Source organism: Ceratotherium simum, chromosome 18 (genome assembly GCF_057802395.1).
Source record: "Ceratotherium simum simum isolate JZ-2026a chromosome 18, ASM5780239v1, whole genome shotgun sequence".
Lineage (NCBI taxonomy): Eukaryota > Metazoa > Chordata > Mammalia > Perissodactyla > Rhinocerotidae > Ceratotherium > Ceratotherium simum.
The window spans coordinates 31,629,913-31,657,284 of NC_141917.1; the positions used below are offsets into that span (position 1 = coordinate 31,629,913).

General features: G+C 38.3%; 1 protein-coding gene across 1 annotated transcript in view; it reads right to left on the reverse strand.

Annotated features, from left to right (window-relative positions):
* Positions 1 to 1,099: 1,099 nt before the first annotated feature.
* LIFR (LIF receptor subunit alpha) overlaps positions 1,100 to 27,372 on the reverse strand; it is a 74,300-nt gene continuing 48,027 nt past the window's right edge. The window contains exons 11-20 of the mRNA XM_087443214.1: positions 26,836 to 26,998; positions 24,535 to 24,605; positions 21,989 to 22,202; positions 19,519 to 19,698; positions 16,355 to 16,456; positions 15,580 to 15,747; positions 11,574 to 11,735; positions 10,532 to 10,625; positions 8,827 to 8,905; positions 1,100 to 8,454 (exon numbers count right to left, since the gene is read on the reverse strand). Coding sequence (XP_087299340.1) covers positions 7,831 to 8,454; positions 8,827 to 8,905; positions 10,532 to 10,625; positions 11,574 to 11,735; positions 15,580 to 15,747; positions 16,355 to 16,456; positions 19,519 to 19,698; positions 21,989 to 22,202; positions 24,535 to 24,605; positions 26,836 to 26,998 — 1,857 coding nt within the window. The 3' untranslated portion in view covers positions 1,100 to 7,830. The remainder of the gene's footprint in view (positions 8,455 to 8,826; positions 8,906 to 10,531; positions 10,626 to 11,573; positions 11,736 to 15,579; positions 15,748 to 16,354; positions 16,457 to 19,518; positions 19,699 to 21,988; positions 22,203 to 24,534; positions 24,606 to 26,835; positions 26,999 to 27,372) is intronic.

Genomic DNA, 27,372 nt, shown 5'->3' on the forward strand with positions numbered 1-27,372 from the left:
CATTTCAACATGATTTCCACTTAACAGTTTTTATCAAAATCATCCCCTAAAGTTTTTCTTGTCTCTTTAATCTGTGACTAATCACTCTGGGATAAAACCATCTCCAATTGAATCCCAAATCAGTTTAAGATCTCTCTGTTACCTCAACTTTGCGGGTTCTTGCAGACTGAATAAATACTTTTAATTCAATTTTACTGTCAGTCACTCCAAGGGAAGGATAATGGATCAAATTTATAGGCCATTCCAAACTGAGTCTTATACAGCTCTTTTGTAAAGAATTTGAGTTTGGAAACCAACATTTTAGTGTGATGTTGAATGCTATACATTAAAAAAATGATTATTCATACATCTCTATCCTTTCTTTCCCCTAATAATTACATCATTCCTCTCTTTTTGATCTTTTCCAAGTTCCCGGGGTTGACGGCGCTATACGTTTTGGCTCAAAGAATTCACCATCTGGGAAACAAGTTATGCACTGAGATCTCCCTAAAGGACAGACCATATGTATGAGCTCGTTTCTTGTACTTAAATACTAACATGTGTTTCACAGTTAATTTAAAATTGGTCTACAATTTCTCTTGAATCTAGGCCCATTCATATGTCAGTTGTTATTCTGGGTAAGCAAAGGGTACATTTGACTAAAGGCCTAATTTCTCCCCCTATGAAATTCTATTCACAATCACTTCAAAACTACTGAAGTTTTGCTGAATCAATGACTCTACTTCCAAATTCAATAACTTGAAATAAAATTTTGATATATTCCTAGAATCTCCAGAAATGTTTAGGTTATCTTCAGAGGAAATAAATTAAAAACCATTCTTTAAGGACCAGTATTTATTTTATAATGTTGGATTCTCACTATTTGGTTATTTTTATGCTAACTTCTCTGGTAAAGATAGATTTAATGGAACATGTGGAAGGTTATAACAACGATATAGCAATCTATTAAAATATTAAAAATTTAGTTATAGCACTATGTGACTGCTTCATAACCACTGTAATTCTTATGAGATAGAACCAAAAGTATTAACAACAAAGCAGAAGCCACTTTTCCTGAGTGCTTAAAACAGGAGGAAAAAATAATGCCCAAATCTGTCAGTGTAAGTTGTAAGAAAATATATTTATTTTTTTCCATGACAATACTATGATAAAATTGTTAAATACATGCATGTTTTAAAAACAAACATAAGTAACATCTTTAGAGTTAACAGCCAAGCATACTAGTTTTACATTTTAGGAGTCTTAGTAATAGGTTACTTATATTCTATGTTCTTGCTATAACCATGTTTTCCAAAAGATATGGAAACTAAATTCTGAAATTATATGATGATATAAAATGTCCAAATTTTCCATTTTAACAGCAACATGATCTCCAAAGTTTCATAGGGCAGAAAAATACTTCAGTTGTCATCTCTGTCAGTGGAGTTGTTTTATTCCACATTAAACTTAGAATTCTGTGAATCAGAATGAATTATACAAATATACTGCAATCTATAGAGTTTACTTTCTGTATCTGTATATTTAAAGGTTTCCTTATATGGTTAAGCATGATTTTAGGTAGAGAACATCACAACTGATCATTAAGGTTAAAAAAAAAAGTCTGTAGTGGTAACATTTCAAGAAATGAAAAAAGGAACAGTTTCAGATCTGCAGTTTCTCCCTATCTTTCAGCTACATTTGCACACACCTGACCAAACAAAAATTAGTAAACAGTTACTAGTATTTATAAAAAACGGAAACTATTTAACATATAACATCCCCTTTAAAAAAACACTCATTCTACAAACAACCTTATAAAAGACAAAAACTTAAGTCTGTTCACAGTATGTGTATTTTGTAAACAGTAATTCACTATAATGCAATTTTGAAAGTAAAAAATGATAATTTCCTAGCATTATAAGGACCTCTGACTTATGGCCAGCAAATGAAAGAGAAGAAAAGGTAACACATTCAAACTAGGAAAGTTGAGTATTTTAAAATGATTTTAGCTTGAGACATATCGTTTAAGTGGTACCATCCCAAATTTAGGATGTCTTTCTATCTAGGTCAATCTTTTTCAAGCAATTCCAAATTGAGACATATTTAAGAAAAAGCCATGCTCCTTTATGAAAAAATAATAGGATAAAACAAATCCCAGGGTATCATATAATACCTATCTTTCCACAACAATGAACTGAATAGGGTTTCTTTTTTTGTGTTGTCTTCAATTATAACGTATTTGCATTTTTCCTAAATATTATGTTGGGAACAAAAACTTAAATAGAAAGATATATCATAAATAATAGAGAGAAGTATTTGGAATCAAACTGGGGACAGAATATTTGAAAAGAATTTTTATGAATATCATTATTCAGTATTGTTTTCTATGATCGACCGTAAAAATATTAATACTAATGTTAAACCTAACAGTTAATGTGTTCATGTTTTAATGAAAATTGTATTACCACCTGGAAATCTTTAGATCTTTTATAATGCACCACTGGAATGCTTAGGAAAAATAATAAGTTCAGAAACTGAAAGTTACCCATTTAAAATGGGTTAATTCTAAAAGGAAGTACATTTTAAATGTATAAGGAAATTCAATACATTTAAGTGAGCCATTCAATCAATTGTACCAAGTATTTGGGGCCAAGTGCAGCATAAGGTCTATGCTAGTGTTTTGTTTTCACTTCTAATTGGCTACTGTACAGGCAATCTTAGAAAATATATGCAAATGTAATAAAAATCTATTTCCATGTCAATTAAACACTTTTTGTTTTTCCTCTTCATGACTCTTGGTTTTTACGGTATTTAGTTATAGCAACCAAAAAGTAATGTAAGTTATTACTGCTTTGTATTTGTATCAGTCATAGTTTACTTATTTAAGAGCCTCTGAATTCATTGTTTCTACGGTTCTGCAGCCAGGCACTTGCATATAAAAACATTCAGAGGGTTTCCCTCTTAAAATACTACTTTTAATTTTCATAAAAATGTTGCACAGTTAGAATTTGTCTTGTATAGGTAAATTCTGTTTATAACCTGGATAGGTAAAATCCAAAATATTGACGTTCCTAATATAGAGAGAAACAAGCACTACTCGTGGTTAAAAATAATAGAATCCTGTCATAATTCAACATAATTGCAAGGATTTGGATATATTCTAGATCAAATCACACCCCCTGAAATTTTACCACACACAATAAAGCCTGACATATCAATTAACTGAATATTGTTCTTAATCCTTCATACTGGCATTAAAATAGTTCATTTGTATTATAACTAGCATGAATATGATCATGTACTAGTTAAGACAAAAACACTAATTGAAAAGGAACAAAAAATCTCACCACCCTAGCCAAATAATAGATTTAAATATTATTAATAGCCCTGGTACATAATCCATGAAGATATAAATAGACCAAACTCAAACCAAGTAATTTCCAGTGATATTCTAAGGTCATGTCTAAAAGATGCATTTCCAGTTAAGTTTGGCCCCAAATCATTTTGTTCTGTGAAAAATTTTCTTCTGGATATAAAAGATAAGATGGGCACGGTACCATGAAACTTGGTTTCAGCAGGAAATACCAGTTTAAAATAAATGCTCTGAAGAAATACTTTATCAAGAAAATGAGTGCTTATATTAATCAATTAAGCTTACAAGTCAATGTGTTGTTGGTTTGCCAGAACACACGCTAGCTGGTACAAAAATGTCCCAAGTTGTACACCCATCAAATACAAAGAAACTATGAACACATAAAATTAGGGAGAAATACAATATCTAGCAATGCTTTTACATGAGTCTTGCCCAAGTTTTCACTTTCACTGGGGAGCCACTTCTAGAGCAGAATTGAATCTTCGAGGCAATAGTCTCAGACCTACACAAGCTAGATCTTGATAGAGTCCACCTTCCAGGAAAACTGTTGAATCTGCACACTCTGGGATGGAACTCAGTCAATAAAAAATTACTCACTGAACTTCCGCTATGTGCCTAGTCTCTGTAATTAACCAGTGATCCCACATTTTACTCTTGAGATGCCCAATTTAATGCTTTCAAAATAAGAAAAAAGATTTTATAAAAGATATACAAATTTTAACATGGTTCAAACCAAAACAGCAAAAATTACATTAAAGTAAACAAACAAAAAGTTGTATGAGATTATGTGTCTGAGTAGTAGAAAAATTTGAGATAACATTTTCTGAATATCGACATGTTAGGGAGTACTTTAATTTCAAAATACCATAAAATTGATTTCAAATTCTCTTTGGAAGAAAATGTTCCTTAGTCTCCTTCACTAAACTACATCTAATTATTCAAATACAGAAAGGACTGTAACGTTCTTTAAATATGGACGGTATGAAGACAATTAAGAAATGACGGGACTGTTTTCCAACAAGAATACAAGTTGCATGAAATTTTAAGAATGTGACTTTTACCACAGTTTCTGAGAATGCAAGAGGACTAGATGTTCTAAATGCAATCCTTCAGATCCATGAGCCGTGAAAGTAATGCTGGTATGGAAAATGAGGCTGATACTTCCGCCCTTAAACTTTCCCAGGAAGGGCTGCTTCTCGGTCTAAGGTGCAGGAACACAGCACCTCCATCACCTAAGCACGGAAACACACGCCAACTATCCGGATACTCAGGCCACAGTCTCAAATCCAGGCTTCTACAGGTTGAACACACTGATGATTTCAATTGTATATGGGTACTACTCCATGCAATACATAATGTACAAGGTCTATCTAATGTCAAAAGCCTAGCTAAATCTTCTAAGAATATTTTTATATTAAATACTGTTTACTTACGAGGGCCACCCACAAGAGAAATGCAGTCATAATGACCACCAGAATCTCCATTCCTCACAAAGGAAGCTTGATTTAAAATTGGCTTCCAAGTGAACTGGGTTATAAGAGATGTGAAAATGTGTCTATATGCAGTATTATTCAACATAATGGAAGATAATTCTAGTTCAGACATTTAGAATTTTCTAACCAATGATTGGGCCTTAGTTGAGGAAAGAGGGATTTCCCTATTGTTTTCCCAGTCAGGAAGGGCTGGAGGGAACACATCTAGCCTCCCGTCTAACTAGCCTTTAGTTACCCATCCCCCAGGGAGAGGAGCTAATATGACTGGACAGAGCATGGCCACTGTCAGACCACCTTTCACACTCGTGCATGGTCCCGGCATTGACAAACAGTGCACATTTATGTGTCTCCAGTGCCACAAACAACTGCATATATGACAAAGGATGTCCTCTCTCTCCACCACTCCCTCCTCTCTCCCTGTGTTAAGGCTGCACCCACCTGCCCAGGTAATAACTTCCAACCTGTAGAGTGGGTCTGGCTGTCTTCAATTCAATGGGGAAAGACAAGGAAACCTGCTTTGGCCTCAGACCTAAACTACATTCTTCTAAGCGTACAGCAAGTTAAAAGGAGCTTGCCCAGTCTAACAGAGCTTCACTCAGCTTCCCATGAACTTAGCGATCACTGTGTATAGAACTCCAGGGGCAGGGGACAGGTGAGTGGCACTCTGAACCTTTTGCATACAGGAAAAGCAGTGAAGTTTTAGACAGAGTGGAAGGACTCAAGAGTCCCAGTAATATTTACCATTAGCTAAACAAATGAGTCGTTATATGGGTTAGAAAGGGCACTGGATCCAGATGGTTACAGGTGAAATGCATATATACTGGTGACAGAATTCAAACGTGTGTGTGTATGTATATATATATATATATATATATATATATATATATATATATACGTATCATATATACTGATGACAGAATTCAAATGTTGTCTGGCCTTTTCCCATTATCTTGTTAGTGTAGTTTAGACCAATAAACTTCTACCTCCGCCAACACTTATCCTCAAGAGATGAAGTACAGGATCTGTAGATTTCAACAGGGAATGAGGCATGAGCTGGGGGCAAGAGGGGTATGGTAACGACAAGCTTTGGCAGGGAGAAAAGGCAGCCCCAGGTCTGAGCGTCTGGGGTGGAAGCTAAGAGAAGGAGCCCAAGAGGAGAAATAAGAAGGCAGAGCAAGCTCTGTTAGGGATGGCTCTGGTCTGCTTCATTTTTCACTGCTGAAAATCTCTATGAGCTCTTATATAGTTTTAATATACTATGTGTGTACATAATTAATTCCACTTCATTCCACATGTCCATATATCATGAAGCTCAGGAATTTAGCTGAATTCTAGCAGTCAAAATCAGGATTCATAAACAGAGTACCTAAATAGATTTTGTCCCTTGTCACCTTGTGGCTTTTTCCCACAACACGATTTTTATAAAGATACATCATGAGCTAGAAAAAGAATAACTGATCCATTATGTGCAAATACATTACAGAACCTCAGATGATAAAAAACAGGCATATCTTGACTTATTCAAATATTTAAAATTTAAGTACTTTTGCCTTAACTATCAAAAGACAAAACACATAGACAACACGAGGGCAGGGAAAATATAAGATGCATTTTTAGTTTTTCATTTTGCTTTCCTGAGAACCACATTCATTCTAGACATCGCTTATGAAAACCAAGGGTGGGCAGAGGATGCTGTAAAGACACACGTCTGTAGACGGCTCACAAAGTAACTGCTGGCCCTCTAACATAGGTATGCCTATTGAGTCAGGTCAATTTCATGACATTTCATACAAAATAGCCCTTGAGTAATTGTTCCTGTAGGAAGCATTATGTTTTTAGTTTTATATTTAAAAATTTGAGGACTGGATCAAATAGTCCAGACTGATGATCATTTAAGAGGGAGGAAATGCTAAGACACACGATCAGGAGGAACACTTGCTATGAGGTGTCAAACATCATCGCTGCCTGAGCGACTAGGGCTCAGGGCATGGCCTTCTCAGGAGGAACTGGAGCCAATCAGAACCACATGGATGGCTAACGCCACTAGATATTGCTTAGTAGTCATCTCAAATAGTAAACCACTGGAATCACGTGTTTATGAATAATATTGAATTTGCTCATATACTTATAAAACTGACACTACATCACAAAAAAAAAAACCCGGAGTTTTTAAAAACTTTGATCTATAGTCTTAGAAATTTAAGTTTTAAATATCAGGGCAACCAAATGCGATAAGGGAAGCTAGCATAAAAGCTAAAAAAAAAAAAATGGAACGGTTTGAAAAACCCACCAAAGCAAGAAAGCACGATTCTGATGTGGGCGGTCAGTGTCACGCTTGTTTTCCGAGTTTGAACCCCTGAGAAAACTGTTTGATAACCATTATACAGTAGGCACAGGAATAGCACACTTTATCAAACAAAACACTAAACAGATGTCGCTACATTAAAAATTATATTAATTTTTGTAAATGCTGTGGATAGAGGAGAATAATGTGAAGTTTTAAAATCTGTGCTTGGTTTTCATCTAGAATGGAGCAAATGTCAGGCCAATAAACATCAGCTGTTACTATGACATTTTCCTCCCTTGCCTGCAAATCTGCTTGCGATTCCATAAAGTACACATATGAGAAAACCATTAACAACAGGTTAACAGAATACGGTTTCTGTGGGATTTGCTTTCCACGTACGGACTAGACGGTATTAGCCTTGAAATGCTTCTTGAAGGTAGAGCACGTGAGAATTCTTCAGCTCAAATCACAAACAGCTCCGAATCTTGAGTTGTGTGGCTGGAATTTCTGAGTTACTCTACTTTGGCTTTTAGACTACATTGAAAGCACACTAACACTTTTAGCGTAACTTGCGCGCAGTGAAGTCCACCTCACTAACAATACTTCACAGGATCCCTCCAAGACGCCCAGTGCTGACGCAGCAACACTAGCAATGAGAGCTTATTGAGATGGCAGACTGAAGTGACAGGGTGACACTGTTAATCGTTTGGTTTGTTCTGAAAAAAGTTTGTAAAGGACCACCCTCCTCCATTCGATTTGGGAGAGTCTTCATCTTTAGGAGGAATCAAAAATTGTCGGGAGTTAATGGAGCACGGGCTTCCAAAAGAGACAATTTCACTGTTGCTGTCTGTGGACCTAGGAGAGTCTGGAGATACTAAGTTCCAAGTATTTACATTTGCCTGAGGTCTGTAACCTGCAGTTTTATCTAAGTCGTCATCTGCAGCTAGATCTTCTACAGTAGGAGTGACAGGGAGGTGCATTTGTGGCTTATAGCCTGCCCCCCCTACAGGGTCGTCTTCTTGTTCTTCCTCTGGTCTTGCTTGAGGCTGATACATGGACTGGATGTCAATGTAAATGACCTGTGAGGCCCCTCCGGCTTCATCTGCTCCCGGGTTGGGTATTTCTTCCTCAATGACTGGTGGGCAATAGGACACAACCACGTGGTTTTCAGGTTCTGCGTCAGAGCTGTCTTCTGGACGCTCAGCCACTGGAGAAATTATCTCTGTATCTTCTATTTTAGGAACTGCTGATCGAGTTTCCAGAACCTCAACGTTATTTGGGGTGCAAGGATTCATTTCCAATGTTTTAAGGGCACTGTTTCCCTAGAAATAAATTTTAAAATAATGATTAAGGATAGCACTAAAAGCCGCTGCAATGCCCTTCCTACAAAAAGGGGCATTATTTTATGTTTTTTTCATATCTGCTTGTAAAAACTTGTCTCTACTATTCTGTAGTGCATACTAGAGCAAAGCTACTATTTTTTCTATATATTGATATTTTCCTTGCTATTAACAGTAGTGGAAAAAAGAGCACGCATGGTACAATTTAAAATTAGTAATTTCACAAATTCAGCAGATGTTATTGCTATTTACTCAATACATTTTACTTATGATGACATCTGCATATTAAAAACTTTTCATATAAAAAAATGAAGCCAGTACTTCAAAGATAAATGTAAAAAAATAAAGGATTACCTCACAGACACTCTTTTGAAACTGTAACGCTTTACAATTTTCTGGGTTTGGAATATCAGGGTAGAAGGTTTCTTTAATCCTTTAAATAAAGAATGATTAAGTGAACTTAATAATTATAAGATTATCAATTAGATAACAAATAACTTAAATCATCAGGCTTATTTCGACATGTCATATGAATATTTTAATGAACATCTGAAAATGTAGAAGATCATTTTTAGCGTGAACATTTGCTAGAGCTTTCTATACAATACACTGAGAGTTCCAATTTGCAAACTATGAACAGCACTTCTATTTCTAGAACTACAATATCTTAGATATCTTATGAAAAATGGAAAGCAAAGAACTAAAGTGGTGACTGTGCAATCAAGTCAAAAGTAAAATACAGGCATTGCTCATATACCCAAAATATTCATATGCAAACTGGATTAAGCATGATTGATTACTTAGGGAACATATTTGCATTATGCAGTTCTCTACTGCTCATAACAGGCTCTGGACTATTAGAAAAAGAAAGGCTATTAATCTTGATTTGCTTGGTGTCATATCATATTTATAGCTGTTAAAAAGAACTTTATTATTTGAAATTCCTGCAGGAAAAATAACTTTGTTGATGTAAGTCTGAAATGCTCTAACTTCTAAACTCTCTCATTTTATCTTTTTTTGGGTAATAAAATCATTTTTAAAACATGATTTTTGATAATGAGAATATGGTTACCAAAATAGACTATTCTATAGATCTACAACTACTACTATTTACATTTATAAGCCAAGCTTGCTAGAATACATTCTTGTCTTTATAATAAAGGATGGCATTCTTAAGGCCAGTGAGGACTGTCTATGCTTGAACACAACCCTTTGCTCCACGCTCAGGACAGCTCCTGCCCGTTGATCTCGAGGTGCTCTCTCCCGCTGAGCCCCTGGCTCACCTCAGCTCACCTCCTGCCACCCACTCTCTCGCCTCACAAAGACACACAATTCTTCTCACTTTCTCCAGAAGATCGAGCTTGTCCAATTTCTGGGCCCTCACAGAGGCAATTCTCTCTGTCTGGAACATTCTTTTCCCTCTCCTTACCCTTTGGGACTCTGCTCAAATGAAACTCCCCAGGGAAGCCTTGGCTGACCATCTCCAGCAACACGGTTCCCCCGCTGTTCTTCTCATGGTGCCCTCCTTGTACCCACTCACACTGGGCAAGCACGCTTTATTGGATGATTCTCGGTTTAATGTCCATCTTCCCCACTACGCTATGAGTCTATAGGGACCATTTTCATTTTGTTCACCCCTATGTTCCCCTTCACATGGGAAGGGTCATTCATATTTGTTGAATAAATGAGTAAATGATCAGCTTTTCTAAATAGATCACCAGGACAAGTGAGACCTTAATCATGCAATTACATTTAATTTTGCATATAGCTATATGCATATTTATGCCTATAAATATGTTTTTTGAGTACAACTGCTATTACTTTAAATTATTAGTAAACACAGTAGGGAAAAATTTACACTTTTACTCTACTAATTTTAAAACCTTTAAATAATATGCCATGTTTTCGCCTAATATTAATCCAACATTAATTCTGACTAAAGCAAATATTTTTTCACTAACTAGTTTCAACGAAAAAGAAGTACTTATTTGTTGACACATAAACTAAATAATCATGCCCTTAAGAACAAAACAACACGAGTAAATGCAGATACCATTACCATTCTCGTTTCCGATAGCAAAGGATACTCGTTACCACTCCAACAATGACAGCCACTGCCACTGGGATGAGAATGGCAATAATTAATCCCACAGCTGAAAAGAGAATATTGCAAACATTAAAATCACCATTTTTAGTACTAAGTATAGAATAAATTCATATTAGAAGATATTCAAGTTGGTAGATTATTTGAAGAAAAAAAAATCGTAACTATTCCAAGGACACTGAAAAACTATTAAAATATAACCTTTAAGTATTTAAAACTTTGTTATACTAATACCTAAATTCTTTAGAGAAAGGTTTCTCAATCTTGGCATATTGACATTTTAGGCCAGATATTTCTTCAGTGTGTGTCTGGAGAGGAGGCTGCGTGTGCACTGCAGAAAGTTTAGCAACATCCCTGGGCCTCTAACCACTAGATCACAGTAGCACCCCCCAGTTATGACAACCAAAAATGTTGCCAGGTACTGCCAAGTGTCCCCCAGGAGGCAAAAACTGCCCCCAGTTGAGAACTAGATCCTCACGGTCTTTTATTTAAGGGCTGTGCACAAACTCCAACTCAGGGCTAGAGAATAAGCCTGTGATCAAATTCAAGTTCTTTGCTGTTGACAGTCAAGTCCATCCTCTTCTTTACTTTCCATCTCAGGTTTACAAGTGTAAAAATGTGTACTTAACACATTTTTTTTTAAGGATATTTCTTTCATTCTCTCCTGGATATGTTAAAAATCACATTAAGAATAATTAGGGCAAAAAATTTTAAACTGGTTGACCATTATATAAATTCAACAGGAATTTAGAACTGTAGACTTCAGATGGATCCTTAATTCATTAATTTCTTAGGTACTCTTTAGGAAATAGCTTCACATAACTGACAAGAATTAATATGAAGTCATCCATGGCCTTTTAACACTGCCCTCTACCCACTATAAAAATGCAACAAAATGTGAAATTTTAAAAAAGCGAGGTTCTTACATAAACAAAAATTGCTAGAAACACTACGCATTTAAGTACAGAAAGCATCTCAATGGCAATATTTAACTTACAATTTTCCTTTGTCACCACAAACATGCTCTTCTCTGGGCCCATTCCACCATCCGTATAGGCTCGCAAGACCAGATGGTAACTTGTTTTACCTTGAAGATCAGCAATTCTCAGTGTTTTCTGGGATATGTCAGTAATATTCTTCACCTTTATATCAGAGCGACCTATTTTTAAAGTGAAGAATATTATTACTGATCTCTACACCATTTTAAACACACGGTAACTCACACTTTGCACAAGCACGTCCTTTTTGAGTGAGTCCAGTTGCTGGCCATTTCCAGGGCCAAAGCCTGTGGAGCTGGCCAGGGCCATGTTCAAGTTGTACCTCTGCCAGTCAGTAGCTATGTGATCTGGACCTATTATTTACACCACTCTGAACCTGAGCGTCTCTAACTATGAAACAGAATATCATGACCTGACCTCACAGGGCTCTATGAAGTTCTCATACACATTCTCTAGAATAATGTCTGCTATAGAGCAGGCAATCAACTAAACTCACTTCTCTTCCGGTTACTAAGAGCATGAAAAACCACCACAAGCCAACCCCACCAGGCGGGGGACGCTGTCCCGTGGGCTGCTCCTGTCTATGAGTTGAGAGACTCCAGGGAACAAGAGTACAAATCAACACAGATTACGTCAAACGACTCAGGAAAAGAGGCAGTGTACCTGAGCTCTCACAAGAGCCACTAGTGAGGAAGCCTTTGAACCATCTCAAAAGAAAGTGTGAACAATTGTTTAAACCATTTTTATTATTATTTTGTGTGTGTGAGGAAGACTGGGCCCTGAGCTAACATCTGTGCCAATCTTCCTCTATTTTGTATGTGGGACACTGCCATAGCATGGCTTGATGAGTGGTGTGTAGGTCCATGCCCGGGATCCAAACCCGCAAACCCCAGGTTGCCGAAGCAGAGCACATGAACTTAACCGCTAAGCCACCGGGCTGGCCCCTAAACCATTATTTTTAACAATTTAACCATAACAACGCAAGAAGATAGTTTAAAAAATTAACTTGCACTAAATGGCTAATAACAAAAAGTAGCAGTTCCCTCCTGAACCTTCCTCTACCACCCACAACCACTTTAAAATCGTGTTATCAGTTTCTTTGGGTATTTACTTCCATATTTTGAAATACACTTAGATTGACAGTCCTTGATTTTTCAATTTTAGATACTATCTACTCATGTCCTACAAGGCAGATGAAGACTTAGCTCTCTCACACTACCACTACCCCTTCTCCCCCACAACCCACATCATTTGTATAGAAACATCGAACATTTGATAAATTCAGTGTTGACATTGTGATCATATAAACATGGATTACTGCAAAGACGAATTGCTTGGTATGATCAATTATGTTTCCTTTCTTGTCTGTCTGTTGTTATAACTGCTTTTTTTCCTCATTGGCTTGATGGACCAATTCCTAATTCTTCCACATCCTCCAAAGAACCTTCAATACCATTTTCCACATGGTCCAACACAACAAAATCCCAGGGCCATTGCCCTCCCCTAACCCCTGGCCCTCTTCCCTCCCAGGGGCCACCTTCCCTGGAGCATCTGCTCTAGACTGGAAGCCTTCTCGGCTGCAGCCATGCTGGAACTCCCCGTCCCACTATTTCCTCATGCTGAGGGAGGGTGCACGGGTGAAGGAAATATCTGCAGCCTCGTGTATCTACAAATTCTACTCTCGTATTGGTTGACGGATTGGCAGAGCATAGAATTTTAGGTTGAAAATAATTTTCACTCAGTATTTTGCAGACATAGCTATGACATCTTCTAGTATCTGGTGTGTTGCTAAGAAGTCTGCTGCCATTCTTACTGCTGATCCCTTGCGCATGAGCTGCTTTTCTCTAATTGTTCCTGGGACTTTGTCTTTATACATTAGATGCTCTGAAAATCGATGATGACATAGCTTGGCACAGATCTTTTTTCTATTTATTTTACTATGTACTGAATGGGTCCTTTTACTCTCTATGCTCAGGTCTTTCAGTTCCAGGAAATTTCCTTATGCTATTTCTTTGATAATTTCCTTCTCTCCGTTTCACTCTTCTCTCTTGACAGAACTCCTATAAAGCGTGATAGTGCAGGTCTTGAGAAGTGCTTATCTGTCTGTGATTGTTCCTTTTTATAGCATCATGTCTTTTCAATAAATACCAGTATAGCTCGACTATCCAAGGAGAGTTTTGTTTTAAATTTCTGTTTCCCCACACTGAATGTTTCCTCTGATTTTTTCTGGTTTCTGTCTTTCACATTAGAAGCTTTCTTAACCATCTGGTTACCCCTAGCTGCTACTCATGTTTAAGACTGGGCCACTAACAGGCTCGCTGGAAGCTCAGAGTGCATGGGTGGGGTTCATTGGTTGGTGGGCTTCACTTATCACTGGTGGGGAAGGACCAGGTCAGTTCCTGGCTTTTCACTGGGACAATCCCTCAAATATCAGCATCTTTGATGTCTTTCCCCAGACACCATTTACTTCTTCCAAAGAAAGATCCTCTAATCTCCTGTCTGGGGAAATAGGCCTAGCTGAAGACGTTCTATTAGCTGGGTGGGAAGGAGAAAGAGGGAAGGTCACACCATTTACAATGGTGTCCCTCTGTCTAGAGGCTCTCTGGGTCAGTTTCTCCAAAAAATAACCCTCTCGTCTTTAGGCAGGGGAGAGGGGACTCACATCAGCTGCATGAAGCTGGTGTAGGACTTGGAGATCCTAATTGCTCCTTACACAGACTTTCAATCAACCTCCGCTGTTCAGCCCTGATTCACCCTAACCATCTGCCTCCAATATCTGGCCCTGTAGGATGAATCAAATTACTTCTCACTGATGCACGACGGGCCACCTAGGTTTCACCACGCTCCCCTTCTCTAGGCCATTTGCCCCACCAGCCCTAAACATTCAAATCCTCTGTTTAGTGTACCCTTGCCTCTCCACTTCTTTTTGTTTTTGTGGCTTTACACATTTTTTTTTTCTCTCTCTCTTTCTTTTTCTCTAATTTTAGTGACCAATCCACCATGTCTAACTGGAAGTTTTAGATGTTAGAATTTTAACTGGTTCAAGTGCAAAATTTCTGAGCATGTGAGGAAAACTACACTAGACTCTATCAAATTTTGTAGAATTTGATATTTAGGGTTTCCCTCATCCAGAGGCAACTCTGAAGGTTCAGGAAATGCAGACCTTAGTGATCTGGAGGAGGCACACATTTAACGCAGCTGCTCTCGGAAAGTGACTTAGCTAACGCCCAGTCAGCATCTCCACGCAGCACTGTTGTTCTCTACTTGTCAGACAGGCACTAAATAATTAAAATGGTTTCTTTCCAAGGAGTAGTCATTAAGGGAAATGAAAGCTCTCAAATTGACAAGATGATATGCTTGTGTTATGCAGCTATGAATAAAGAAACATCTGACTGAACAGAAATATAATTTAGGGAAAAGCCAGAAGTCTGCATAAACATTTTTATATTTGTAAATCTGAGAATTCTCTAAAGTCTTTGGACATACACTTACCAACTGTCAAGGATTGACTGTACTTTTTAAGATCTAATGGATACACACATCCCCAGTTAAGTCAATTAAGCTTCCCCGCTCATTAAGGCCGTGGCTAACTGTGCGGATGGCTCTTTGTCAGTTAACAACGGAGGCTCCAAAGCCATTCTTCGAGTTTCTGAGTTTTTCTCCTCCATTATTATACGTATAGGAAGACTTTTTTTTTTAAGTAACCTTCATAAGATGCTATTACAGATCATGTAAGACTTATAGTAAGAGATTGTCTCCGTCCTATGGGGCTTATAATCAAAGGCTTCAGAATAAATGATTTAAATGATTTCTGAAAGACCATACATGTCATTTATCACATACTCAAGTCTTGAAATTCTCATACTCATGCATTTTCGTTTCCCACTTTTTCAGTTTTGGAAACAAATACTAAACTATTCAGCAGCACTTTCTTTTCTTTTTTTCTTTTCGTGGCTAATGAAGAACTTCTAAGAAATATTACTCTCACTCTAGTAATTTACTTACCTGATTCCAAACTCCTCATCCTAGATGTGTCTCTCTCTCCTTTTTCGAAGTAAAATAAATACCCTCTTAAAAAGCCTCTGAGCTCTTCCACAGGAATATCCTCCCACTTTACCAATATGGAATCTGCAGACGTGTCCTCAACAGTAAAATTTGGTGCAACGATTGGAGCTGTAAAAGGAAAAAGTCAACAGCTAAGGAGAGTTGACTAACGCAGAGGAAGATGTCAATGTTTAATGAGGTTTCTAGCCTCAAAAACAGCTCAACTTGGAATTAGAACTTTTTTCTCTATTAAACTGTAAACTTGCAGAGATTTATAACAAACACTTTTGCTGCGAAGCTTATATGCTAATAACTAGAGACACAAAGGTAGAACTTACAACTTTTAGACAAACTACATATCTAGGGAAGAAACCTACGCAAAATCTTTAAGTGGCTGTTCAAATAGATTTCATTTCTATTTCCCCTCTTTATTGATCATCTTGAATAAGTTACTAGTTATTTAAACTTGTATAAGTGCAAATTAAGTATTTTGACATCCAAATTAAGATTTAATTTTCTCAATGACAATAGTAAAATTGTGAAATATAAACACTAAACAAACGGAGTAAGAATAAGTAATCTTAAATAATTTTAAATTTATCATACAAATTACTTTTCCTTCCGTGAACTCAACATCTCAATTCAATTTATTTTTAGAAGTCAATCTCACAATTGTTGTCGATTTATAATTCCTCATGTTACCTGAACTCTAAGAAAACGTACCCATTTAACTTACCCAATTCTTCTATATATCCAATTACAGAACGTAATAACTGATATCCTTGATTTCTGCACCCATACAGGAAAAAATGATATCTTACACCTGGTCGAAACTGATCTATAGGATAAACACAATCAGTAAACTTTCCCATACATATTACTATGCATATCTATTTTAGAAATATCAAATTTATCATAACTTATTCTGAAATTTCCAAAGGTAATTTTTTTTTTTTTTTTTTTTTTTTTTTAAAGATTTTATTTATTTTTTTTTCCCCCAAAGCCCCAGTACATAGTTGTATGTCATAGCTGCACATCCTTTTAGTTGCTGTATGTGGGACGCGGCCTCAGCATGGCCAGAGAAGCAGTGTGTTGGTGCGCGCCCGGGATCCGAACCCAGGCCGCCAGCAGCGGAGCGCACGCACTTAACCGCTAAGCCACGGGGCCGGCCCTCCAAAGGTAATTTTAAACAGGTGTTTTCTTATAAAAATACACACATTTTCAAAATTAGTAAATATTCAGAGTGAAAACTGACTAAACAAAAATTAAACAAATTCACTTGTATTGTAATGAAAAGTTTAGTATTATAAGACGACATTACCTTGAAGGGAAAAAAATGGTGACCAAGGTTTTCATTTTGTTCCTTAAACTCAACCAATGGTGACTTCTTCCCAGATTTGGTCCACAGATTACTAACCTATCCCAGGTCCACATCAAGCCTCTGAAAAGCCGTTCCCTAAATAGTGTTATTTCTGGATTGGAAAGAAACCACTGTTCTCCCCTTGCTCCAAGAAGCAGATACTAACATTTCCATTCCACCTTGATGCTTTAGTGTGAAGGGAAGGAGAGCTTAGAGTCTGTTCCTCTTTATAGCATTGCCATTTAGTGCCCTTGAATTAACTCCACAAGACATACAAGAGAAGCACCTTAACTTCAATTCAAAAAGCCCCTTTTAAATGCCTCCTCAAAACAATGCAACATGTGAAATGCTGGGAACAGAGTGGTGGGCATAGCAAGGCCTCTGGCCTGGAGAAGCTGGCAGAGTTGAAGGGAGACAGATGAACTGGGGGAACCACGACACAGAGTAGAGGGACCTATCATAGGCTGTGGCACCTTCAACGCGGAACCAAATGAGTCTAAGAAGATCAGAAAAAGCCACCACGAAGTGACATCTGAACAGGGCCTTGAAAGGCAATTAGGAGCTCATCAGTCATGGTCTAGAAGGAAGATACTGCTTGGGGGAAAAATGACAGCACAAGGGATTGCATTTAATTTGTGGAAAGCAACTATTCTAGTGTGGTTAAAACACGAGCTCTCCAATTACGTGCCCGCAGGACACCACTGGTCTACACGTCAAAAATGAGATGATCAAACTCTAAAATCATTTTGTAACTTTTTTCTTAGGGGACAGGCATGCCTGAGGTTATGGTTTTAACTGCATGTACATTAGGAAATCTGTATCCAGTTTTATGTTATAATTATGTATATCAATATTCTACAGGGTTCTACTATCTTAAAAAGAAAAAGAGCCTGAGTGGGTTAGAGAACAAGGAGGGTGTTTTGAGGTCATAAAAGAGGGAGGATAGTTGAATGAGCAGGTGACCGGAGGAGAAGGGAATACGAGAAGGACCTGCTATGCCCACACACTGTTCTCGCAGCAGTAAATAACAGACAAAATCTCCAGCCTCTTGGAGCTCTGAATTGCTCTGCATTTTAATCCTGGCGCTATCACATACTAGTTTTGTCACCTTGGGCCAGTTACCTAACTTCTCTGAGCCTTTCTTTTCTCAACCACTGTAGGGCCTTTGCTCTCTGCCTCAGCATGGAAAGTTCTCCTTCTCACCCTACAGGTCTCAGCTTAAACTTATCCCCGATACTCTATCTAAGGAGACAAGATGCCTCTCTACATCACTTCCCCCTGCCACAGTCTATCCTGATTATCCTCAAAGTCCGGGTGGGAAAGCATGGCAGAGGAGTTAGAATTTATATGGAGTACACCAGAACTGTGAAATGCTCAGGCAGCTACGTGTGGGGAAAAGCAAGGGGAGGTGCAGGAAAGAGGAGGGTGAGGTGGGTGGGCACGCTGAGGGTGACGCACACTGTAAGAAAGGATAACGGGAACGACCACTGCCTTGACCAATTACCCATGTGAAGGAGTTTGGCTGTATTTCAAGTAGGACTGGAAAATAATCTAAAAACCCACATGTAGTAATCTAGTAGTGAATGGAACTCATCTTTACCATTTCATAGTGACAAAGTAAATGAGTAGAACTCATTCCCTGGGAGAGAAGGAATCAGCAGCTGCTCACTCTCCTGAACTTCAGGAACACGCAAGAGAGAACCATGAGAAGGGAATGACCTCAAGAAGCATTCACTACCAGCAGGCTGCAAGTTCCAGAATTCCCAAGGGTAGAGGCACAGAACACTCTTATCAGCCTCTCAGAAGGAGCAATGGCAGTGGAAAGAGGGCTATAATGCCAAAGGACAAGGCGGGTTCAGCCTGTAGGTTACCAAGCACCCCTCGTGGCTGAACTTCAGGCTGCATCGTATCAGGGGCAACTTGTCTCACGAGGCTCAGGGCTGGTTAGCGGTCAGGCACTGACCACACAGGGCCCACTGCCACACTGATGCCCTCTCATCCTGCAGCAGGGACAGTGGTCATGGGTGCAGGCCCTTTGTGCTCGGTCTCTCCCTAACCTCAGTAACCTGGAGCCTGGGCAAACAAAGGCAGGAGGACGATGAGGAGGCCATACTGCTTACAGCGTTGGAGTCTTCTTTCTTCACGAGCATTTTCCCATGTTGTTAAATCTTCAACACAACTGTTAACGCTACTTAACCTTCCATTTTATGGATCTACAATAATTTACTCATTTTCCTATTTGGGTTGTTTTCAATTTTTACGATTATAAATAATGCCATGGTGAACATTCTTAGATGTAAACCTGTGTTGCTCTCTGATTATTTCTTAGAATAAATTCCTAGAGCAATTACTAGATCAAAGAACATGAATCCTTTCACATACACACTGCCCCAAACCACCTTCTAGAAAAGTTAAACTGATTTACACTCCCTCTAGAGGTAAGGGAGAATGATCACTCTGTTGCACCCAGTCCCACCATGTGTTGCTCTGATTAAAAATACTTCTAAGAACTTTAATGGAGAGACAGTAACTCATCTTACCAGATTCTATGACAGTTTCAGTGCTGTTTGAAGGCACTTTTTTCCAGTCCATAAGGCAGGGTTCAGACCGAGATGAATTGCACCATTTAATCACATAGTCACAAGTCATGTTGGGGTCGTAATTCCAACTGAGCAGAATCCCATTTCCCATTCCAACAGCCTGCTCTATTTTGAGATCATCTTCAACAAGAAAGAAGGGTATTTTACTCACATTAAAAACAATAACATAAGGTAAATCACATGAAAATGGGCAGGAGTTACAAAAATTACTTTACTGTACAGAAACTTCAAAAAACTGCTCAAACTAGATAAACCTTTAGCAAAGTTTAGAAGTGCTGCTCTGTTACTGTTGTTGCAACTATACCAATTCCCTATACACATAAACTCAGCAGCTGGAAAGAAGGAATAAAAAAGCACCCAGACTCAGGCAGTGACGAGCAGGGCCAGGACCCGAGGCTCAAGGGCCATGAGGATGGGGCTGAGGGGATGTGGCAGCGCAGGGAGGGAGGCAGGTGGCGGCTGGTGCAGAGCACGAGGGGACAGCGTGAACCCCTCCTCTCATCATCCACCAGGAGCTCCGTGCTCACAGGTGCCTGCAACACCAGCCCCTGGCACAGAGCAGGACTACAGTGACACACAATGAGTGAACGGATGAAGCAGCCCCTCTCTTCCTTTCAAGGAAGACTGCTATCCCATGGGTGGGCTGAAGGGATTCTGGAGACACAGCAGGGAGAGGGGAATCTGCTGAAATGCAGTGGGATCAAAAGCTGTGGGATCGGGTGGCCAGTGTGGGCACAGAGAAAAAAAGCAGAAACAGGACCCCTGGGGTGTGGAGGGGCGAGAGCTGGCATAAGGGGCTGTGGTGAGGTTTCGTTTCCCCATCCTGCCAGATCTGGCCGAGGTGACAAGGGGGCCCAAGGCTGGGGGTGAGGACTCAGTGGGTTAGGAGAGTGTGGCCAAAAGAGAGAGGGAAATTTCCCACAGTAATAGGAGAAGAGAAGTAATTTCTGTAACTGATTTATATTTTATATAACCATTATATACATATTATAAATATAAATTTATATTTATATTTTCAGGAAAAAGCCACAGGAAGGTTTTGTTGAACAAAATTTGCATTCATAAAGCAACTACCTACTGAACATAAGCCAACAATTTGGCTTAGAATACAGAGGACTTTGGACATAACAGCTTTTTGGCTCAATGTGATTAAAAATCCACAATATAAACCTGCTCTGAGGTCGCAGGCCTCCACCTCAGGAAATCCTCAAGGAACAATGATTTGTTCTGGGGCTTCAAACTGTCTGAAAGCTGATGACTAACCCTTGTTAGTTCTGTAAATTACTGTCTTCTGAGGGACACATGGAAAAGGCAGGAATATAGTTCTTGAATTAAAACACAACATAGCTATTCCTATCACTGTGAGAGCAGTGAAATATATCATCAAAATGAGTCGGTTATCTTCTTACGGGTGTTCACACATCTCTCTCTCTTTTTTTTGCCCCCGCAACACTGCCTGAGGACCTCTGCTCCCCGGTGTGTGCTGCCATCTGGGCTCTGTGTCCTGTGCCTCTGAAATGCGTTGTGCCTTCCCCATTCCTTCCTCCTAATCCCACTGTGGCCGAATGAACCAAAGCAAAGAACCAGGTAAGTAACAAGCAACAGGACGCAGCCTCAAACAAGAGTTGAAAAGATACTTGGAGGATCCTAACTGGACCAACTTTTCTTCCTCTAGGAATGGGTGGTCATAGAAAGGTGCTCCAAACTGGGACAGGACAGCAAAGGGGGGATCAGGGAATGACTTGGAAAAGGGACTTGGAACTGGGAGAAGAGGCAGGAGGGGTTGTTTAAAACTCGTGACTCAAAAAGCTGTCAAGGCAGCTAAGGAGCAATGGACTCATCCCTGGTAATCCGTAAGACTTAAAGGAAGCCATTAAGGAACTTGAAAATTACACCACGGTCATTTTTTAAACTTATATTGAAGATCTAATTTAGACTTTAAGAAGAATTTCTTATCAGTAAAGGACCCCCATTAATAAATAATGTCTTATCAACAAAGCTGCAATTTAAAATGAGTCCTTTTTCCTGCTTGACAGTTTATAAAATAGTCTATAAAATAGCTGACATAAGCATCAACTTTCTTGGTCTTGGAGAGATATATAAAAACAATATCTGAATAACTATTCAAATATTTCTTCCTAAGAGTAACATCCACCACCACAACTCTCCAACATTATACATTAAAATAACTGGATATGGTAATTATTTTATCCCTCAACAGATACTTCAAGTCAATACTTATGATTGCTGTCTCTCAACGAATATTCAACATTAATCTGCCTGTTCCTCCTTATATATTAGCAGCAGGGGATATGAGAAGAAAGCTGATGTACGTAAGAGCAAGCCACACCTTCAAAATGTTTCACTTTAATTTCCTCTTCCTATATACTACTTTATCTTAAGTACTCACCATTTGGAATTTCCATACTAGCTATTTTTGAAGGTGGCGATGAGCCAACAGAATTTTTTGCCACCACACTGATGATGTAGTCATTTTTATCAAGTTGTAGTTCTGCCTTGTGTTGAGGATCAGGAATCTCAGAAAGGGACTGTGTTTCCTCATCTGATGAACAAGATACATTATAGGAAAGTATTTTTCCATTAGCTTCATTAACGGGTAAAGGCTATGAGAAACAGAAAATTAATTCTGTTATAAAAACCTGCAGTAAGTGACTATGTAACAAGGCAAGACTATCAAATCTAAACTGTATATCACACTGATCAAAACAAGGAAAGATGAAGTTGTTAACAGTGTAAAACACAGATTTAAAATCCACTGAGACCTGGATAAATCAGGGAGTGATACTAAAGAAAAACTATACTTGTAAGTAGTAAGAACTCAGAAATTTAAAAGTTAAGTACAAAACAATATTTAGCCTCACATTTTTCAGAAGCAAACAAAAAAGAGTGATGAGAAGCAGTGCTCTACTTAAAAACACACAAAACATAAAAAATTATGGCATCAAAGTTTATTTTAAACATTTATTGTTTTCTCATTTTAAAGCAGTACATGTCCATTACAGAAAACTTGGAAAATATATAAAAGTTGAAAGAAAACAAGGAAAAAGCTCCCATATTTCCATCTCTTAAATACTCTTACATTTTGATATTTTCTTCAAGTTGTTTTTTTAGGTGTAGATTTTTTATTAACATTGTTTTAATCATACTATACAATTTTATATCTTCTTTTCACTTTTCCCAATACACACTTGTCCATGATGATACAGTTATATATATTTTAATGGTTTTATATTTCAGGTAGTATTTTTACCAGTTTACTTGAATATTCCTTAAAAAAATGAAATTTAAGTTGTTCCCATTTTTCACAATATTAAAATAATATTTTGGTGAACCTTTTGGTGCCACATTTCTTTTTCCTTTTTCATAGTTAGGATAATTCTTTAATACGAATTCCCAAAGTGGACTTGCTGGATAAAAGGAAATAAGCGTTCAAATTTCTCTGTTTATGTAGCTAAACTGTTTCTCAAAACAATTGCTCCAATTTATACGGCCATGCATGGGACCCTCTGATCTACACTGACACTGATACTAATACTCTGCTGAAGACACTGCTCCGGCCAGGTCCCCAATAACTCTCCAATGGCCTATTCCAGTGGACACGTTATTGTCCTAAGACTTGTGGCCTTCATTTGACTGCTGACCACTCCTTCACACAACCCCCTCCCTTGGCTTCTGCAATTCTATTTTCTTCGGGTCTTCCTGCCCCTCTAACCTTCCCAATCTCCTCTCTGGATCCTCCTCCTTTGCTGGTCCTTTACATGCTGCTGTCACCTAGGGTCCTACCCCTGGCCTCTTTTCCCCCTGCAGTCTCCCAAGTGACCTCGTTTATATGCTACTCAAAGCTCCGTCTTTAGCCCTGACCTCTCCCCTGAACTCCAGGCCTTATACCAAACCACCACCTACTGGACTTCACACGTTTAAAAAGTTCAACGTGTCCAAAACAACTTAGTTTTCCACCCAAATACGCTCCTCCTTGGCAAACGGCAGTACCATCAACCTAGTCACTGAAGTCAGAATCTGAATCACTTTAATACTTTTAATCCTTGGTTAAACATTCATCTAGTTTGAACAATATTCCAGACCTTCCCTACACTGAAGTACCTGTATAACTGTTACTATATAATCATGAAATCTGACTGATGACTGAGAGCAGGCCGGGGATTCTCTAACCACGAGGAAGAGGGACTGCAGTCCTGCTCAGACGATTGCAAAGCAACGGAACCTACACTGAACTTGCACACTGACCTCACTTTACTCAAAGCTCTATTTATGCAAAAAATAAAATTATGTTTTACTTTCAATAACAAAGTTCACTCTTTAAAGGACTCCGATTAGGACTGCTCTTACAAAATCTGATGTAGAAAACAACTGTATGTGTTTTCGATGTTCACAAATCAGATAAAGAATATAGCAACAAAAATGTTTGCTCTAGTAGAGAAAAACTACTAAAAACATAATGCAATGCACCTATTTTATCTAAAAATTTTACAAAACCATGCAAAACTTTATAATTAGAATATTATAATATAATTTATTTAAGAGAAACAAATTATATATGAAATATATAAAAAGTTAGTTTTCTATGCATCCAAGAAAAATGGAACATCAACACTTGGGATTTTAACTTGTAGCTTCTGGCTGTGTTTCTAAAGTGAAACAGATAGAATTTGTGAAATCCTCAGGTCCTTCACAGGCCTCATAAAACCAAACTAAAGAACGCTCAGATCTGAGACAAGATCCTCACTGAGTGACGGTGGGGAATCAGCAGTGATGAGGGATCTGCAGGTTTAGGAGCCAGGTTAGATTCTCGGCAGTACTGCCAACTAAGCCAGTCTGGGGAACCCAAGCTCCTGGATAAGCCAAGTACCATGTGTAAGTTAACTAGTTCAGCACAATACAGTTATTTAAATATTCAAGGAAAAATTAGATATTTACCTTCCAATAGATTATTAAATTTTTTCCATCAGAACTCCACTCTCTCCAAGTATCTGGTCCCTTTGAAGGAACTAGGAAAGAGATTTAAAAGTTAGCAATTGAAGATGTGTACTATATATCAGTTGATAATATCGATAATTGAGATGGCGGTGCTTGAAATTTTTTTCTAGGTGTTTGGAATTCTTAAGAAAAATGTGAAGCAGTTCAGGATCCTCCAACGAAGCTGAGCTCTCAATGTCGACAAAACACGAGGCCCGTTAGAATGGGTCAGGACCACCCTCAAGGCCGTCAGTGACGGCCCCCTGGGTGCCGCTCTGCCTCACATCCTCCCAGCTCCCCTGACTCAAGCTGGCTCTGGCCACACACTTGGCTCCTCCAACACGCTGAGGACACTGCCTCAGGCTTTCTGTGCATCCTACACCGTCTCTCCCTCTGTGGAGAACTCTCCTCCCCCGACCTGACCATGTGGCCTGCTTCCTCACCTCCTCTATACTCAGCGCCAGTGTCACCTCATTGGGGGGCCTTCCCAGCGACCCTATTTAAAATTACAACAATGATGTACACCTGAAATTTTTACAATGTTATAAACCAATGTTACTGCAATAAACAAAAAATTAAAAAAAATAAAAAAAAATAAAATAAAATAAAATAAAATTACAACCGCTATCCCCACCACCTGGCTTTCATGCCCTAGCCCCCTTTCTAGGGTTTATTTTTATTTTTCTTTGAAGCACTCACAACCACCCAACATACTATTACATATTTTTAGAAACTCATTTCTAATCCTCTGTCCTATAAACTCCATGGGCAGAGCTCGCTGTTTTATTCACTGCTAAATGCCTCATGACTAGAACAATTCCTGACACATGGTGGCTACTCAACCAGTATTTGTTAAGTGAATTAATGCCTTCATCTGAATGAGGTATAAATAAAATGTTTCCTCTTGGCAACAACAGCTCATCCACTGAAGGCAAAAGCTCCTGAGGTAGCCAGTCTCCAAATGACCAATGATATTGTTCATGCCCCCTGATATTCATACCCTTGTGTGGTCCTTGCCCACACTGTATCAGCACTGGCCTGTGTGACCCATATGGGAAGGCACGTGTGATGGTATGTCCCTTTCTGAGGCTAGATCATAAAAGACATTGTGGAGGCTGCCTTGTTCTCTGTTTGATCACTAAGTCTGGGAGGAGCTGGCTGCCATGTCATCAACTCTCCAGCAGCTCTATGGAGAGGCCCACACAGTGAGGAACTGAGGCCTCCTGCCAATAGCCACCTGAGTGAACCATCTTGAAGCAGATCCTCTAGCCTCAATCAAGCCTGCAGTCCCACCCATGTGATAACTCTAGCCTCACGAGAGACTCTAAGCCAGAGCCACTCAGCTAAGCTGCTCCTGAATTTCTGACCCACAGATATTGTGAGATAATACATGTTTGCTATTTTAAGCCACTGGGTTTTAGGATAATTTCCATGTAGCAATAGATAACTAACACATTCTCTCTGGAATCATGGATAGGATTCATTTTTGATGATCCAAATAATTCTTATACATATTGTAAAAGCTCCTCTCATCTCTCTAGCCTTTGCATGGAGAGAGAAAATCTGGATTAATATCTATTACTTTTTGTTTTACTGTTTGTTAATTTTGGGGGAAAAATTTTACATTCCCTATATTATATAGTGCAAATAAAGCTTTTGCTATCTTTTGTTGAAGGATTCCTGAAAATTATACCTATTTCTAAGTTTTCTGTTTTTAAAGCTGGCATCTGATTAATCAAGGATAGAATCTCATTCTGTCTTTGGAAATTATCATCCTCAGAAACCCAGCTGGCTAATTTTATACCTATTTTGACCTAGGTGTACTACAGAAACGAAAGCTCAAGACCTTTTAGTCCCATTCATTTTCTCTTTAATAACTGTTTGCAATAAAAAGGCAATCTAAATAGATTATTAAAATTCCAGGAAAAGGAGGAAAGAGTGTGAGAAAAATCACCCCATAATCTTACCACAGTTTCAAGTTTGGTTTCCTATGCATCACTTTAATATAGCTGCAGTCATACTGTAGACAGGGGAGCCTAGTCCTTTCACACAACACATGCCAAGCATTCTTCCATATCATCACAGAACTTTAAAAACCATCATTCAAAATGTCTATATGATATTTTACGAGCAGATGTTATACAGTATTTATCTAAGCATTCTCCTATTTTTAGTCACTTTGGTGACATTTTCTTTAAAAAAAAGTTGTAAGATTTCAGGATCCACAGTAATAACTAGCCATAAGTCATTTAGTTAACATACTAGCTTCTGTGGTTAAATATTGTTTTTCATTGCTCCATTTGCTCCATTTCCAGAAAGTTTCAGTAGAACAACGAATCCGAAAAGTATATATAGTATATGGATTTAACTTGTCCACAGCAACGAAATAACTTGAATTTTCTACTCCTTTGATTGTGACGTTCCGCTATTAGAAAACAAACAAACAAATATGGGTCTATATATGTAATGTAATGTCATGTGTGGATGAATACATATATACACATACAAACACATTTTTTTGGTAAGAAAGTCACTCAAATTTGTAACATTAATTGACTAAATGTCCATGTGAGACTGCCTCTATAAGACCAAAGATAGTTCAGCCACTACAATATTTTAATTTTTATATAAATGCCAAATCAGTGAAACTATGTTCTGCAATAGCAATAAACAAAATTTAGGTGTCTTTTTAATCCAAATATTGGATCTAAGTAATAATGATCAATTAAATTATGCAGAGAGTATGATATAAATTTTGATAATCTGTCAATGGCTAACGGTAATGCAATAAACTTGAAT